This window comes from Simochromis diagramma, unplaced genomic scaffold, assembly GCF_900408965.1.
Source record: "Simochromis diagramma unplaced genomic scaffold, fSimDia1.1 OVJJ01000333.1, whole genome shotgun sequence".
Taxonomy (NCBI): domain Eukaryota; kingdom Metazoa; phylum Chordata; class Actinopteri; order Cichliformes; family Cichlidae; genus Simochromis; species Simochromis diagramma.
The window spans coordinates 289,418-306,855 of NW_024386765.1; the positions used below are offsets into that span (position 1 = coordinate 289,418).

Genomic DNA, 17,438 nt, shown 5'->3' on the forward strand with positions numbered 1-17,438 from the left:
TCACATGTGGAGTTCCCCAAGGTTCCATCTTGGGACCCCTTCTGTTTAACATTTACATGCTCCCACTGGCACAGATTATAAAGAACAACAAAATAAACTACCACAGTTATGCAGATGACACACAAATATATATCACAATGTCACCAGGAGACCAAGGCCCTGTACAGGCTCTTGGTAAATGCATTGAGGAAATTAATGACTGGTTGTGCCACAATTTTCTCCAGCTAAACAAAAACAAAACTGAGGTAATAGTCTTTGGCGCCAAAGAAAAACGATTACAGGTCACCAGAGAACTTCAATCTATACACCTAAAAACCACAAACCAGGCAAGAAATTTGGGTGTAGTAATGGATGCAGACCTAAACTTAGAAAAACACATTAGGACAATAACAAAGTCAGCTTACTATCACCTCAAGAATATATCAAGGATAAAAGATCTGATGTCTCAACAGGACCTGGAAAAACTAGTCCATGCATTCATCTTTAGTAGGCTTGATTACTGTAACAGCATCTTTACAGGTCTACCTAAAAAATCAGTCAGACAACTACAGCTCATTCAGAACTCTGCTGCTCGAGTCCTCACTAAGACCAAAAAAGTGGACCACATCAGTCCAGCTCTGAGGTCTTTACACTGGCTGCCTGTCCGTCAGAGGATAGACTTTAAAGTCCTGATGCTGGTCTATAAAGCTCTGAATGGTTTAGGACCAAAATACATCAGTGACCTCCTGACCCAGTATGAACCTTCCAGATCCCTCAGGTCATCTGGATCCGGTCTTTTATCAGTTCCCAGAGTCAGAACCAGACACGGAGAAGCTGCATTCAGCTTTTATGCTCCTTATATCTGGAACAAACTCCCAGAAAGCCTCAGATCAGCTGAAACACTCAGTTTATTTAAATCCAGGTTGAAGACTCACCTGTTCTCAGCTGCATTTGAATAAAGCACCAAATCCACACTTTTAAGCTTAAATTTCAAAACCTACATTTTAACTACTGATTTTATCGACTGTTTTTTGCTTTGCTTTTTTTTTTAATCAATTTTAAATCATGCTTTTTATTTGTTTTTGTTTTTTAATGTCTCTGTAAAGCACTTTGGATCACCTTGTTGTTGAATTGTGCTATATAAATAAACCTGCCTTGCCTATCCATGCATTCAGGTTGACCTATCAGAGAGAGGGACAGATCAGCCGATGTTATATTTACATATTGTTCTGTAATTATCTGTGTTGTGTGTTTATCAATCGCTGTAAGTATCTGATGAAGCTGGTTGAACATTTGGTTTTGTTTGTCTTATCTCGACCCATTGAAATGTCAAACAAGTAATGACAGGGTTACAATATGCCTCGAAAACAAAACCCACTTTGCTGAAGTCTGCCACACTAAATACTGAACCTCAGTGCTGTCCCGTCCATGTTTGCTTCGTCTGTCTTTATGAAGACCATATCAGCCATAATATTCTAGACTAATCTTACACAACATGGCAAAAACAGGCAAATTCTACTAAAGTCCAGAGAACACGAGATTGTTTATTTCGTTTTAACGGACATAAATGTGATCTGTATACATGTGTGAACTTTGGCAGATTACTCTGAGATTCAGGAAACGGGATACGTCCAAACTTCGGCAGAGGTTTAGTTAGTGTGCATGTTTCAGTGAGCCTTGGTCCCATTTGGTTTGCATCATGCAGGTGGTTTCTATTTAGACTTGATTTGCTGCTCCTCCGGGGAACAGATAATGCGACCTTCCATTGGCGCCTCTGGGCAGCGTTACAAAGAAGAGAGGGGCATCTCTAAAAATCCCTGCTGCCTTCCCACTACACAAAGTCATTTCCAGTCTTGTCCACAGTCTGAATGTTAACAACGTGACAGCTTCGAGCAAATGGGGTTAAACCAGCTAACCGCACTTTCTTTGGTTGTTCTCGTGGAACTGTATGGACGTAAACACTGTAAACAATACATTAAGGTTTAAAAGTCCCAACTGTTCACAGCCACAGTGTGAAAAGACAAATGGGGCTCTGATGTCAAACTAAAATCCCCTCGGGGCTTTCTTCTCAATAATCTGGAACACATTTGGCCTTCGTCAGTTCATTTCCCCCACGACTGCCAGCCAGCTTGTATAAAGTCTCATATGACTCAGCTGCGCTTTTGAACGCCTCACGAGCCTTTCCAGTCTCGTGCTATGACCATTTTGTAGGGTCACTAATGTGAGACGAACACCCGTTTCTCATCGTAGTCCGTCTCCTCCCCCACCATCGAGCCCAGCCCCCCCCTCCATTTAAAAGGCCGGGGCGTCCGGCTGGTCCTGTTGTGGCAGCTCAGTTTGGGGTCGTGCAGGAGGTTCCACATGAGCCAGATTTGGGGGACGCTGAGGCTGTGAACAACCATGAGTTCTCTGTAAAAACAAGGGTCGAACGTCTGAAGGTGAGGAGCTGCTGACGGTCGGGGAATTCCAAAGGTCCGAAAGCCCTGATGTCGCGATGGTTTGATGCCGATCAGCTGGAGGCACATTCCCAGAAAGACATCGTCGATGGGGAACAATTCCACCTGGAAAAAAAAGTCATTCGAAATCATAGCATTTTTGATAGATGTGTGAAAATGCTCACTTTCTAATTTGAAGTACCTGTCGACAGGCGGAGCTCAGTCTCTGAGCTGTGTGTCCCGACATAACGAACCCTCCTCCGCCAGCATAATCGGGGTACAGACCCCCTCCGTACAAAAACTCTGGCACATAGTATTTGGAAGTGCGCCGGCGAATGGGTTTAGCACGGATAATAATATCACCGATAAACAGATCCTCGTTTGGCTGTTGGCCTCGTAGCATTTCCAGTATGTTTTCCACATTAACATACACATCGGCATCACCTTTGAAGATGAACCTGGATAAGACGAGATAAATGTAAGCTGAGCACCGGAAAAAAAACTTAAGTCGGCTCGATTAATCGACACTGACTTGACACGAGGACAGCTGCTGTTGATCCAGTTCAGAAAGTGTGTTTCTTTTAGCGTCAGGTTGAAAAAGGTGTCTTCGAAATCCCACAGCAGGACGTCCTTATAGGTTTGACTCTCGTAGGACAGGAGCTGATCCCACAGAGGCAGAGCGGTTCGATTCTTGGGAACACCCAAGAGGAAAACTGTGCGGATGGACACGTCATTTTCAAAATGTCCCTCCTTACCCCACGTCCGGCGTACTACCTAAGAAAAAATGAAGCACAAAGGTTGTTTAACTCGACTAAGAGAGTAAAGGTTTTCCTAACACGCTGCCCAGACACTTTATAGACTAGGAGCGGTAATACTCTTCATTAGGAATCATGTTTATGTCGATAAATTGAGTTACGTCCCACATTCAGTCACTTTCTTTGCTCAGTTTTGTTCCTTAATCCACTCCTGCCTTAAAGATGCGCTTGATCCGTATCGACCGGTGCTGGAAAACCAGATTATGTAAGTAGTGATGCCGTGGAGTGGAAAAGGAACTAAATTGGTTATTACAGCCTCAAGTTTAGTAAGACGCAGAAAATACTGAGACATATGTTCTTGCAGAATATTTTACCTGACGTTTATCAAAATCTGCTGCTATGGATTTCACTGCAATGAGCATATAAGGGGCATTGTTAGACCCTCCTCCTTGTTCCTCTGCTCCTCTGATGTGACATTTTTCTGGCTGGTCTATGAGCAGCTTGAAGTTTCTGTTGTCCTTTTCTCTCAGATAAGCCTCAAAGTCAAACTGTGGCATCGTGGGTAGGGGATTGGCCGCAGTCTTGGTCGGCACAGCGTTCTTCCTTCGTGGCTTGGATTTGCCCTTAGACTTGGATTTGTGTTGGGGAGGTTTCGACCTGGACTGGGATTTACATGGAGGTGGCTGGACCCCTGAAGCCCTGGACGGGAACGCCTATTAGGGGAAAATGTGTAAAGAAGACAATATCATTCATTAGCGGCACGTAATCTTAACAGCCATATAATACTCACACAGTGTCCTGCATAATGTTTGTTTGTGACTCTGTATTTCATACTAATGTTGTAAATGAGGACTGAGCTAAGAAATGAATATCATGGTGCAACAACTTCAGGACTTTGTGTCACAATCTGATCCACTCCTCCACTTTTATTTAAATCTCAGTTTCTATTGAATATCTCTAAAAACAGATTTTTTGTATATATCGCTGGCAATATAGACCCTTAAACAATATCTGTTTTAATAAAGCCATTAGGCTCGCTGCTACAATACCAACACCTTCATATCAGCAAGTGTAACCTATATCGGGTCATACCCCTTGAAAGTCCTGGCCCACTTTAGCTCCAGTGGCTCCCAGCAGGGTCCGACTGGGGCTGGTGGAGCCGTGGATGTGCAGCTTCCACACAGGTCTATCCCATCCAGAGGAGAGCACAACCTGGAAACACGAGTGTTGTTTGAAAACTGAGTTGGATTTTTCGTTTAATCCAAAAAGCAACAGTGAAACAACGTGAACAGCAAAAAGAGCAACTTCCATCCTTACATGTCGGGCATACAGCAGGAAACAGAACAGCACCAGCAGCAGAACTGTGCACATCACGTCTCCCTTCACATGGAGGAGCCTCCTCGTCATCAACATCCTTCTCAGCATCGTTTGAAGACGCTGACTGTAGTGAAGTATTAAGCAGGGATGCATTGGTCAGTCCTGCAGCAGCCTGGCAGACTGACTGGTACTTGGAGCTGGAAGACTCGATTTGGTTTTGCTGACTAGTCTGTTAAACTTGTGACGTGAGAACATCCTGGAGCAAAAGCAACAGACAGCATCAAAGAAAAAACAAAGAATCATTTATCGACCGCCCCATTATTCTTCCCTTTGGGTTAAACTGTCCCAGATATTTATTTCAGCTCTGACCCGCGGTCATCTGATGCAATCGCTTCTTCCACTGTGGAAGAAATCAGTTCAGCAGATTTCCCGGGGCAAACAAATAAGCTGCAGTCTAGATGCCACGGCCAGTCCTCTCAGTTTCACCCACTTTTTTACTGTATCACCGATAAACATCCACGCAACAATATCACTCGTGCTTTTTATGAGCCGATGCGACTGTTTTTCCCTCTCACACCAAATTCTTCACTGGGTTCAGGAGTGGGAGTGTCTGGGTCTTGTGTAAGGGAACACGAAGGTACCGAGAACTATTTTCTAAGAACGCTGTGTCCCTGAAGCAGACATAACGGCATAAATTAGAACAAGAACACAGAAGATTATCAGCTATATTACAAATATAGAAACACGCATCTGCTTATTTCTTTCATATTTAAATATATCGAGTGTTTTCTTGTTAAAGCAATTCATTCAGACTTACCCGAGGAGGCAGACAGAGGGTCAAACTAAAAGCATCTGGGCTCCAGCGTGGGCTCCTTCTGCTCTAACAAAGTAAACCGACTTCCAGAGTTTGTGGAAAACCGCGAGGGGAAGTAAAATAGCGCACATCTGTCCGTGTGCTGTTTTCATGAGTACGAAAGATGCTCAAAGACGAGATGAAAACCCTGAAGGTGTTTCTCTGACCTGGCGCAGGACGGCTCTCCTCATGCTGCGTTAAGGTGCTGTAGGAAATAATACGTGTTCATTGTGTACCGTGGCGAACGCTAGCCTGTCTTACTTTTGGAGCGCTAATGGTTAAAGTGTGAGTTACTGACTCGATGTGGGCGTGGCTGAACGAGCTCAAAAGTAGAGTATCGCTCTACAGATACTTTTCAAACGCAGTTAAAGTAGACGATCAACGCGAACAGCCTTTGGGAGGAGATGTATAGAAATATGTCAATAAACCGGGCAAAAGCAAAGGGCATATGCAAAGACATCAGGCTAGTGATGCAAGTTTTTTGTGGTTTTTTTTAACCTAATAAACTCTGTAAAAATGTCGCTATTATACAGGACAGCGTGGGCAGTGTCATAGGGCTCCGGTCGGCAGTAGGGAGGAGTTAACCACTGATTCAAACCAGGGACTGCATAAAACATTTAAAAATGCAGTAAAACTCGGAGTGTTGTTCATGGTTTTGGTCTCGTTTGTTTCTACCAGGGATTTTAGAGATGAGCTCCAACTACAGAGCAGACTCAAGGAGACGTTCAGTGGCATCAAGTTTGATGGTGTCCAGCTTTTGATGCAGGTTTGCCACCACACCGTGAAGCAGAGGAAATACAAGAGAAGGTGATGATATAAAACGGTATAGAAGGAAAGGTAAAAGTCATCCTGCAGTGCGTGTACAGCATTCAGACTCCCAACTGCATTTAAAGCTACGTGACCCACTGTTGGCAGAACCGTGATGATGTTTTCTGTACACAGTCCGTGGCTTTGTTGGCCCAGGATGGGAGTGGGGTAACTACGGCTGTATCCCAATTCAGGGTCTGCAGCCTCAACGATCCTCAAGGGCCGCGTACTCAAAGACCGCTAAGGCCGGAAGTGCGAGGCTTGTGAAATGGGCGGTCTAGCCTCCGTCGCGCTGCCCAGGTTGCCTAGCAACCATGATACTAACAGCTGGAAACGTGTCATACAGCTGTGTTTGACAGAAATGAAGGAGAAAATCTTTTGTTCATTTGTTTGCTTCTACATGAGCTTTGATCATTCTCTGTAGGATTAAGCTCAGCTGTTGAACGGCGTATATTTTAAAGTAAAGGCTTTAAAACCAAGTTAGTACAAACGTCACTAATGTCACATAACTTTGCCGACATGTGGCCAACAGTAATGTTTAATGTTCTTCGTTATTAAACATTTGCACATAAATAAGTGACATAATATTCAGTACTTAAAGTTTACTCTTCGGGCGCCCCTCATCCGCCGTTTTTTTTCGGCAAAATTATCCACACCCACCGCCGCGCTATGCATTCTGGGATATGTTGGGCCACGAAGTCTACACCGCCACAGCCTTAAAATTCAGGGAAATGAAGGACGCATTTCGAGCAGCCTTCGAATTGGGACAGCCTTCGTCGCGTCGCTGTGACGTAATCGGCCTTAAAATGCGGCCTTTAAGGCTGCAGACCCTGAGTTGGGATACAGCCTCTGTCCACTGTGAGCGACCATCTTTGAACAGAGGGCGGGGCTTACGACACCATGTTTATTTATTCATGTTTTTGGAAACTTGCCTGTAAAGCAGACTAAATAATGTTGGAGCATTTGTCTGAACACATCAGTATTTAAAATGTTTACCTGCTCTCTTTTGATTTGATATAAACGTCTCAAATCCATCTAGAAATAAACCCTCCCTTTATTGGTACTGTGACAAAAATCAGCCAAAAGTTATAAATGTTTAAAATGTAATTTAATAACAATTTTTCCACAAACACAAAGTTACATGTGCACTTTCTGAATACAGTCTACAAAAAGTAAACAAGTTAGACGGTTTTCTTTGGCTACAAATGCCACACGAACACGCAGCAGCTGAGAGCCGAGGCCGAGCGTGAAGGTCCACGCCACCGGTGACTTTACGGTCAGCTGAATGAAACCGGCACACTCGTTTTCTCAGACTGTCTGGGACAGGTCACCGCAAATGCATGAAATTGGCGTCATACTCGAGTCCTTCTGTTTGTCTTAACTTCTGACTAAAGTGAGTAAATGGCTGCTCACGCAGGTTAGTGATTTAGGTAAACTCCAGTGCACTAGCTGAAGCCCTTCCAATCAGCCCGACTAACATGGATGACAATTTTGCACAAAGTCTGAGGTCACCATTATATTTGTGTTGGCTGAATTCCAATTTCAAGAAGCTGGTGCCAAATGTTGCTTAAAACTGAGTCGTGGATTAAGGCCGCTTCAGTGTCTCTGACTATCTCCTGCTATTCTTGCTCCAAACGTACTCGCTGGCCTCATTACAGTTATTACACGTGCTGACTGTAAACTTCTCTAGTCCGCCCCCGCGTCCCTCATCCTTCCACTCTCAGGAGGATGCGGTGCCAGCCCTCATGATCCTGAAAAGCGCGTTGACGTTATTGCTTTTGATGGCGTCTCGACAGGCAGAGATCACTTGGTTCTTGGGCTTACCCACTGCAGAGAAGCATACACAGAGGCAGATACGCTTAATATATCATCTTCTCCCCTGGTTTAATTGGAGGTAGTTAACAAACAGTGCTGCTATGTTAAGAAGTAGTGCTTGTCAGACTTACCTCGAAGCCTGCCGGCTCGCTGTATGGCTTGGTTGACAGACTTGAGACAAGCCAGAAGAGCATTGTGGTTGTTTGAGCGGATCTTGTACTCATTGATTAGATCCCGGTTTAGATCATACAGCTCTCTGTAGCGCTTCTTCATAGTTGTCCTACGGTGGAAACGAACAAAGATGTGAGGAAAAGAAGGAAGTTTTTGCAGTTTCATGATAGAAGAACTGACATGAATGAAATGATACTGTAACAGGTTTTATTCTTCTGCGTTAAATCTATGCTGTAGGTATGTCAAGACTGCAAACCCCTGTGCAACCCTACGCCATAACCTATGCCGTTATCTGACGTGCACGTCCCTGGAAATGTAACGCTGCCTCGGTGCAGCGCTTGACTACCGCCATCGTCTCGGTCAGTGCCGTCAGTCCTCTGATCCATTTATGGATTTCTGTTTGCCGCGCTTTTTGAACGCATCAGTGAGAGAATAATAACTATCACCTTAATAAAGGACTCGTATCATTAGTAAATTCCTGAAGCTAGATCACCAAAACTATTAGATATGTTTACCTGTAGGGGAATAAAAACACGAATAAATAAATCAAACTGCTCACAACAAAGAGAGAGAACCCAGGATTTTATTTCTACCATGGCTGCAGTGAATAAAACACACGCCTTTCAGGGCACATACATCCATTCGCTTATCCTTTTAAGGGTCGCTGGAGCCTATCCCAGCTGTCATCAGGCTAACATACAGAGACAGACAACCATTCACACTCACATACAATTAAGTAAGCCGGAGTACCCGGAGAGAACCCACGCAAACACGAGGAGAACATGCAAACTCCACACAGGTGGTGGAGACGGTGGAATTGAACTCAGGACCTTCTTGCTGTGCAGCAACAGTGCTAACCACTGCGCCACTGTGCTGCACATACAAGTCCAGATAATTCAACAATGATGTAGCAATATGGCTGCAAGTATTATGAAGTAAAATACTGAGATAACTCACATGTCACCCATTAGGCGCGCGTCCTCTGCTTGCACCAGCATGTTTCTAATGTAGTTGGAGTGGTCAGCCATAGCTGCAGTTAGTTTCTGGTGGACAGAATGGAACTCGTCCACCTAGGAAACACATTTAAACGTACAGGTCACCTTAAATTCAGCTGGCCTATTTTTGGCCTGTAGTGTATGACTTGCCCAGTTTAGGAGATAGACTACAGGGACTAAAGTTTTGGTCCACACCTTCTAATCTCAAGAATTTGGACTTTTATTGCTACTGACCCAGGCTGTCCTGAACGTTTGACAGAGAGCAGATGAAACCTGAGCCAAACCTCAGTGAGCGTAGTGTGTAGCTCCTCAAAATATGTGGGGAAGTCCGCTTCTGCTGACAGGTCCTCAATTGCCAGGAAGGAGGCTAATGATTGGATCAGATCTCCTGCTAGGTCAATATCATCAGTTCTTATGGTGATCTGATTGGACACATTACAAATTATTATTGTTCTTAAAATACGTATAAACTAATGACAGAGCAAGTCTCTAAGTTCATATAAGAAACAAACGAGTGCTGTGGATATTTTATTGTATTGTATATTTTTCACACAGCAGCGTTGATGTGTACCTGTCCACTGCTGGTCATGCTGAAGGACAACAGCCCCCCACCTCTTAGTGAACTGAAGGTAACATCGGGACTCTCCACTCCCTCTGGAAGCAAGAAATTCTGATTCAGCCACATCACCACCTACACAAGAACACAATGACACAGAGCCGAGGATTAAACAGGAGACACATTTATAATCATTCAATATACAGCAAGTGTACAAGGAATGACATTTCACTGCAGCTGGCTCAAAACAGGATAAAAAAAGTGCAACATTAAACATGTATTAACTTATGGAGCAGAATTAGATTTTATAAATGCAGATGATCGTGCGACAGCCTACCCTCTGCTGTCGATCGTTGATGCTGAAGGCGACCCTCCCAGTGGGCTGTGCAGCCGACGAGTCGACAGCGAGGTCGTACATGGAGAAACGAGGCAGCTGACGAGTGATTTCAAACACGTGGAACTGAGTGCTAACGAGGACGAAAAGAACAGGATGACGTGAGAATGAGAGCGGCGTTGTTAACTGCATTAGAAAAAGACTCATTACTCGCAGATCTTACCTAGTTCTCCCTCCAACAAAGGCTTTGATGTGCAGATCCACTGGTATATCCTTTGGGGGCACAATGGGGACTCTGACACAACCAGACAGGTTTTGAGCACTGGGGTGGACAACGTGACTCTCACCCTCAAATATGCCTTCTGCAAAGATGAGCACTGCACGGATAACAGTCTCTGTAAAAGATCGAGGAGAGACTCAGCGACTTATACGCAAACACTCAATAAACGGTGAGACGCGCTAACCAACTCTACCATTTGGTGTTGAAATGCTGAGCTCCACATGAGCCTTCTGGGTCTCTGTAGCAGCTTTCACTGACAGTGCTGTCTGGAGCTGAGTGTTGGCTGGTATGACTCCCATCCCACTGTGTGTCTCTGACACACCCTGAAATAAGAGCAGAGTTTATGACTCCTCACACAGGCTGAGCCCAGAAATTCTTTCAGAACACACAGTTGTGACTTCGATCGGAAACGTTGCTTCCAAAGATCAGACTTTTTATTAACATGGATAAATCAATAACAAAAACTCTTTAACACAATTACAAACAGCTGCCTCAAAGGTGCATGTTAAACTGTAGTGGCGCCTGTCTGCAAAGCAGTGTGCTCCAGTTCTAGGGTTTTTATAAAGATCTTTCGTTAACGTTTAAGAAGAGCTTTTTAAATTATTGGTACCATACAGGGAGTGCAGAATTATTAGGCAAATGAGTATTTTGTCCACATCATCCTCTTCATGCATGTTGTCTTACTCCAAGCTGTATAGGCTCGAAAGCCTACTACCAATTAAGCATATTAGGTGATGTGCATCTCTGTAATGAGAAGGGGTGTGGTCTAATGACATCAACACCCTATATCAGGTGTGCATAATTATTAGGCAACGTCCTTTCCTTTGGCAAAATGGGTCAAAAGAAGGACTTGACAGGCTCAGAAAAGTCAAAAATAGTGAGATATCTTGCAGAGGGATGCAGCAGTCTCAAAATTGCAAAGCTTCTGAAGCGTGATCATCGAACAATCAAGCGTTTCATTCAAAATAGTCAACAGGGTCGCAAGAAGCGTGTGGAAAAACCAAGGCGCAAAATAACTGCCCATGAACTGAGAAAAGTCAAGCGTGCAGCTGCCAAGATGCCACTTGCCACCAGTTTGGCCATATTTCAGAGCTGCAACATCACTGGAGTGCCCAAAAGCACAAGGTGTGCAATACTCAGAGACATGGCCAAGGTAAGAAAGGCTGAAAGACGACCACCACTGAACAAGACACACAAGCTGAAACGTCAAGACTGGGCCAAGAAATATCTCAAGACTGGTTTTTCTAAGGTTTTATGGACTGATGAAATGAGAGTGAGTCTTGATGGGCCAGATGGATGGGCCCGTGTCTGGATTGGTAAAGGGCAGAGAGCTCCAGTCCGACTCAGACGCCAGCAAGGTGGAGGTGGAGTACTGGTTTGGGCTGGTATCATCAAAGATGAGCTTGTGGGGCCTTTTCGGGTTGAGGATGGAGTCAAACTCAACTCCCAGTCCTACTGCCAGTTTCTGGAAGACACCTTCTTCAAGCAGTGGTACAGGAAGAAGTCTGCATCCTTCAAGAAAAACATGATTTTCATGCAGGACAATGCTCCATCACACGCGTCCAAGTACTCCACAGCGTGGCTGGCAAGAAAGGGTATAAAAGAAGAAAAACTAATGACATGGCCTCCTTGTTCACCTGATCTGAACCCCATTGAGAACCTGTGGTCCATCATCAAATGTGAGATTTACAAGGAGGGAAAACAGTACACCTCTCTGAACAGTGTCTGGGAGGCTGTGGTTGCTGCTGCACGCAATGTTGATGGTGAACAGATCAAAACACTGACAGAATCCATGGATGGCAGGCTTTTGAGTATCCTTGCAAAGAAAGGTGGCTATATTGGTCGCTGATTTGTTTTTGTTTTGTTTTTGAATGTCAGAAATGTATATTTGTGAATGTGGAGATGTTATATTGGTGTCACTGGTAAAAATAAATAATTGAAATGGGTATATATTTGTTTTTTGTTAAGTTGCCTAATAATTATGCACAGTAATAGTCACCTGCACACACAGATATCCCCCTAAAATAGCTAAAACTAAAAACAAACTAAAAACTACTTCCAAAAACATTCAGCTTTGATATTAATGAGTTTTTTGGGTTCATTGAGAACATGGTTGTTGTTCAATAATAAAATTATTCCTCAAAAATACAACTTGCCTAATAATTCTGCACTCCCTGTAAATGTAAAGCCACTGTGTGCCTGCTGAAATGTAAAACCCACAAACATCACCAGATGCGTGCCTCTTAAATCCCCGTCAGTTTATTGTGACTGAATAAATCACCTTGGCATTCTCCTCGTAGTTGCGAAGCTCCAGCAGCAGATTCTGTCTGCGCTGGCTGAGCTCTCGAACAAGGTCCTGCTCGGCACTCGTGTCCATGAGATTCCCTTTTAGGTCTTTACTGGCTGGCAGATAACCACGAACTACAAACACATTGACAAGTATAGCAACATCCTCTTATGAGCTCACAGTGTCAGTCTTTGAAATTATACCTGGCTTGTCCGTGTTCACAGAAAACACACAAGGAAACGTACAAATGTCCATTTTCAACCAGTTCTCACACACAGACTTACCTTCTCCTTCTGTAGAGGTGCAGATGAGTTGTTTCTGTCCATCCAGCCTGTAGTCTCCCTCCACTACTCCAGCCACAGAAGAAGAGAAGTTGTCTTTGAAAATGACCTCACCAGTGCGGTCGCTGCGAGCGTCAATCTGACATAAAAAGCACACCGAATCCTTGCCAGTTGTTGTCCCACAAAATCATTTTGAAAAAATCCCATGTTAAAACAGTAAGAAGTAGTTTGTGGATAACAGTTGTGTACTCACCTTTCCATTGGACCAACCAGTGATGAGCTCCACAACTCCATCGGCATTCAAGTCAAATGCAAAGATGCTCATTGCATGATTCTTGGACTAAGTGAGGAGAAAAGAGCACATTACACAGTAGAAAACTGAATTATTTACATTTGAACCCAGCCAAAACTGTCTTTACTCATCAGGTTCAAACTGCAGGTGAGCAATGCACTACTGTCCCTAAATCTTCATGCTGTGAAAGGTAACACTGAGAGGGTTCCATCGTTCATGGACGTCCTACAAATGACTATTAGTCATGTTCCAAGTAGTATTTGTTACTACTACACTAATCCCCGTCAGAGACATTTATACTGGCAGACTTGAGCGGAGAGTCAGTATCATCATGGCACTCTGGACCCCCCAGTAAAGGCTACAGGTCGATCAGGTCAAAGACAAACAGACTCAATAAAAGTTTTTACCCGCACGCTGTCAAACATGCCCCACCTCCACCCTGACTGAAGGTTAACTGTGCTGCTAACATTTATTTACATTTTCACTGTAGTTATAAATAACATTCCTACCTGTATTTATAAAGCAGACTTATTATAGTATAATGCAACCGACATTCCTACCTCTTACTCGATGTGCACCACCACCTTACAGCATATAACTTGGATACAACTGTATATATCTGTGCATCTTTTATTCTAAAGTAACTTTAATGTAACAAATCTGCATATTGCTAATAGAGAGATGCCAAACTGCCGTCCATTGTTCTTGTAACAGTGACAATAAAGATCTATCTCATCTAAACCACATTCACAGAACAGATACAGTTTGACATTATCTGGTTATAAATGAATTGAAAAAAAATACATTTGGATAAATTAAATGTTTATTGCAGAATAATCTCAAAGTTTTGAACTTTTAGGAAACATAAAAAGTACAAAAACAAAATGAAAAGAAGGCGAGACGCCAAAGAAATGAAGAACGTATGAAGATGATTACGGTACCTTGATTCTCCAGTAGCGGGCAGCGCGGTCATACACACCGACAGTGCCATTAGCCAGAGCATAACCAAACCTGCTGCCGTGCATATGGCACAAAGATGTTACTGTCTGTTGGAGCAAGACACACAGATAAGAAATTGTACAACACATTAGTGCTACAAGTGCAAAGTGTTTTATTATTGCTTCTTGTGCACAAAGCACATTAAAAACATGTAACACAACATGATCAAGCTAGCAGTTACCAAGCTACGCATTGCACCCTCATTTTACCTCATTCTCAGTCATCTCTGACACAAGTTCATCCTCTTTGAACACTCTGATGTCAAAATCCTCAGACCCCACCAGGAGCTGTGAGTACAACAGCAACAACAGCCAGCTTTATTTATATGGCACCAAATGACAACAACAGTCACCTCAGGGCAGTTTGTATTGTAAGTTAAAGACCCTCCAGTCATATTTGCATGAATTAATTTCATACCTATACTTATAACAGAACTGTAAGATGCTCTGTTACTGAAATTGTAGTGTGTTAAGTGGAAAGCTCCCCGACTACTGGGCAGTCAAGACTTACCTCGTTTTTTCCATCTCCAGTGAAGTCACAGAGCACCAGAGACCTGACATTATCTCCAGTGACCTAAGAAGATGTAGTTTAAGATCAAGTGGAGCACAATTTTTTTATAAATATGTGAAAAATATGTAAACATTCATGATTTTAGACCAAGAAAACCAGTTTGATGAGATGTTACTAGTTAACACATAAAAACTAAAAACACTAGATACTGGGGGGGGGGGAAATCTTGCTTTATTCTTACCGTCCAAAAGTGGTCATTGCCCTGATAGTCAAAGCCTTGCAAGGCACAGTTCCCTCCAATGATAGCAAGAGGAGAGGGGATGTCCCCAAGTTTCCCCAACACGATGGCATTAGCTCCATCTGTCACCTGCACACAGAGAAGAAGCACGTTTAAATACAAGCCAGCTTCACATCGTTTTGGGCAAAGCATTTATAATCGAGCCACTTTTCATTTTGTGACTGTTACTATGAAGCAGAGATTTTTACTTGTCTCAACTGTATAATTAGCTGAGTCAGTCAGGTTGTGGCGTCAGCTGGATTAATCAGTAATTCTGTCACTTTTTAAACCAAACTACATATAAAAAAGCTGAAATCAACAGAACTAATTAAGAATTGTTTGAATCCTGATTTAAATATAGAATAACACAAGTCACAACACCCAGTTCCAATGTCTTGATGCATGCTCATTCATCCAGGAAAGTAAATCTCCAAAAGTTGATTCTGTTCATCTGGACGTAGCGTTTTGTGGGAGAAACGTTTCGTCACTCATCCAGGCGACTTCTTCAGTCTCAGCTGACTGCAGGTCTCCCCAATCTTATAAACAGGACATTTGCATAATGACTGAAACCTCCTGATTCGAGGAGGGGCCTAAGGGTACATCTGTCACCATCTTACAATGCTGTGATTGCAGCCATTCCCCAACTCACTGTGAATGGGACTCATGGCCATTGATCAGTGGTTGTTGATCAATGGTCATGAGAATTTGCATAATTAAGATTAAGGAACTGACCTCCCAGCCCATTGTTCCTTCAGTGGGCTGGTTTCAGTCATTATGCAAATGTCCTGTTTATGAGATTGACACCTGCAGTCAGCTGAGACTGAAGAAGTCGCCTGGATGAGTGACGAAACGTTTCTCCCACAAAGCGCTACGTCCAGATGAACAGAATCAACTTTTGGAGACCCAGTTCCAATATTTTTCCTGACTTTACTCACCTCCCTGTAAAATATGTCAGCATTGTCATGGACATCATAAGCCAACAGGTTTGTCTGGGATCCCACCAACAGTGTGTCCCCAGTAGTATTTGGTCCCAGTCTTCCTGCAGCCAAACAGGTGACTGCCTGATTGATGTTGAGCAGAGAAATGTCAGAGTCTTGGGCACTCTGGCTCAGTCGGTGAGCCACAGGTCTCTGGCCACGGGTGTGGGGGTTGTGAATGAAAACCTTTTAATGAGAAAGACAACAAGAGAGTAGGGAACTGCCAAACGCTCCAGAGAGTCAGCAGTTCTTTTCCACACAGAGCCAGATAAGTTTGGGTAAATGAAATCATCATTTGAAAACTGCATTTTGTATTTACTGAGGTTCTAATTGTCTAACATTAAAATTAGCTACTAATGTGAAACAGGTAACTGTGACAAGTACGTTAGAAAAAGAAATCAGGAAGAGGGCAAATACTTGGTTGTTTTCACTCTCATCGGGTCACAAAAACATGATGGTAATTTTCCTACAGCATGGATGATATTTATCACATAACTGTGAGGATTTTGCAAACACTTATTTCCCTCACCTTTCCAGCCTGCGTGGCGGCAGTAAGGCATGGATGAACGCCATCAAACTGCCCAATAGTCACCATGCGAGGGTTAATCTTGTGGTTCAGCTTCAGAGTGAATATGGGGACCAGCATGATGCTTACTCTGGTCTTAATATAGAGATGAGAACTTACTGAGAATCAAATATCTCACACACAAGACGAGAAGGTTGCCTAAAAATAAGCAAAAGGTGATGAGTAACTTTGCCACACTAATGTAATTACAGGCTTTAGCTCAGCCAGCCGCAGGCGACTTCCGTTGCCTAGCAACAAGGAGTCGCAAGCTAAAGCTTTTCATCTGGCTAATCTCCCCGTCGTTTGCTCCAGAAGAATGGCATTTAAACAACCATAAGACACCACACCCGACACCTTCACACGTCGTAAGCCCTGCATAAACACCAAGTACGGCATGGTGCTTTCTGCTGAAAGAAATATTGGACTTAAACGCATGGAAAGCTAGCACAACTAGCTGACATTAACGTCGATGTCTTGGAACTCGCAGGAAACAAGTCCAAACTACTGACGGCCCAACAACAAAAGACATCACTAATTTGTGACAAACGTACCAGGCCCACACGTTAGCAGCAAAACTTCGATTTTTGTTCCAAAGAATCCAGTCGCAAATGAGCTACCTGGATAAAATGATAACACGGCCACAGGAAGTCGACTAGCTGCCAACATCCGGTCTGCTGTTTTCAAAATAAATTACACAACTCAGCGTTGCAGTGGGCTAATGTTGCTATACATGGAAGAAAAATGCATTTCTTCTTCTTCTTTCAACAGATCACCTTCCTTCATCTTAACCTCTTCCTAATATTGTGTCACCTCAACCCACTTCATGTCCTTCTTCAATATATCCACGAACCTGCTTTGCTATCTTCCTCTATTCCTTCAGCTTGGGAGCTCCATCTTCAATATCCTTGTGCAGAGGCGGGACTGTGGATGTATTGGAGCTCTAATATACTCAT

General features: G+C 43.4%; 2 protein-coding genes across 6 annotated transcripts; both read right to left on the reverse strand.

Annotated features, from left to right (window-relative positions):
- Positions 1 to 1,503: 1,503 nt before the first annotated feature.
- b3gnt9 (UDP-GlcNAc:betaGal beta-1,3-N-acetylglucosaminyltransferase 9) lies at positions 1,504 to 5,543 on the reverse strand. 2 transcript variants are annotated; one of them, XM_040034697.1, is made up of 7 exons: positions 5,304 to 5,543; positions 4,487 to 4,610; positions 4,262 to 4,381; positions 3,544 to 3,882; positions 2,947 to 3,188; positions 2,617 to 2,872; positions 1,504 to 2,540 (listed from the first exon to the last, which is right to left on the reverse strand). In XM_040034697.1, the coding sequence occupies exons 2-7, from the start codon at positions 4,592 to 4,594 to the stop codon at positions 2,196 to 2,198; spliced, it is 1,410 nt and encodes a 469-aa protein (XP_039890631.1). In that variant the 5' UTR covers positions 4,595 to 4,610; positions 5,304 to 5,543; the 3' UTR covers positions 1,504 to 2,195. The 2 variants fall into 2 exon arrangements, with proteins under 2 accessions (XP_039890631.1, XP_039890624.1); XM_040034690.1 differs by having other exon boundaries at positions 4,487 to 4,742; positions 5,304 to 5,542.
- A 1,694-nt stretch (positions 5,544 to 7,237) lies between these two features.
- Positions 7,238 to 17,438, reverse strand: bbs2 (Bardet-Biedl syndrome 2). Of its 4 annotated transcripts, none has more exons than XM_040034668.1 (18): positions 17,336 to 17,438; positions 16,450 to 16,581; positions 15,879 to 16,106; positions 14,908 to 15,033; positions 14,667 to 14,729; positions 14,366 to 14,443; positions 14,099 to 14,203; positions 13,119 to 13,205; positions 12,869 to 13,004; positions 12,579 to 12,718; positions 10,491 to 10,620; positions 10,241 to 10,412; positions 10,021 to 10,150; positions 9,699 to 9,818; positions 9,412 to 9,549; positions 9,090 to 9,202; positions 8,093 to 8,241; positions 7,238 to 7,973 (listed from the first exon to the last, which is right to left on the reverse strand). In XM_040034668.1, the coding sequence occupies exons 2-18, from the start codon at positions 16,564 to 16,566 to the stop codon at positions 7,867 to 7,869; spliced, it is 2,139 nt and encodes a 712-aa protein (XP_039890602.1). In that variant the 5' UTR covers positions 16,567 to 16,581; positions 17,336 to 17,438; the 3' UTR covers positions 7,238 to 7,866. The 4 variants fall into 4 exon arrangements, with proteins under 4 accessions (XP_039890602.1, XP_039890583.1, XP_039890592.1 ...); XM_040034649.1 differs by lacking the exon at positions 17,336 to 17,438 and adding an exon at positions 17,037 to 17,156; XM_040034658.1 differs by lacking the exon at positions 17,336 to 17,438 and adding an exon at positions 17,037 to 17,144 and having other exon boundaries at positions 16,450 to 16,644.

Bases quoted from the DNA above. Each gene is read 5' to 3' on its own strand.
- b3gnt9 (XM_040034690.1), bottom strand. From the start codon at position 4,639: ATGCATCCCTGCTTAATACTTCACTACAGTCAGCGTCTTCAAACGATG. The intron at 3,883-4,261 runs GTATGACCCGAT...TTCCCCTAATAG, and splicing joins TGGGCCAGGACTTTCAAGGG to GCGTTCCCGTCCAGGGCTTC. The intron at 3,189-3,543 runs GTAAAATATTCT...ATTTTTTCTTAG, and splicing joins CAGATTTTGATAAACGTCAG to GTAGTACGCCGGACGTGGGG.
- bbs2 (XM_040034668.1), bottom strand. From the start codon at position 16,566: ATGCTGGTCCCCATATTCACTCTGAAGCTGAACCACAAGATTAACCCT. The intron at 9,819-10,020 runs GTAGGCTGTCGC...GTTCTTGTGTAG, and splicing joins TCAACGATCGACAGCAGAGG to GTGGTGATGTGGCTGAATCA. The intron at 8,242-9,089 runs GTGAGTTATCTC...TTTCCACCGTAG, and splicing joins GCGCGCCTAATGGGTGACAT to GACAACTATGAAGAAGCGCT.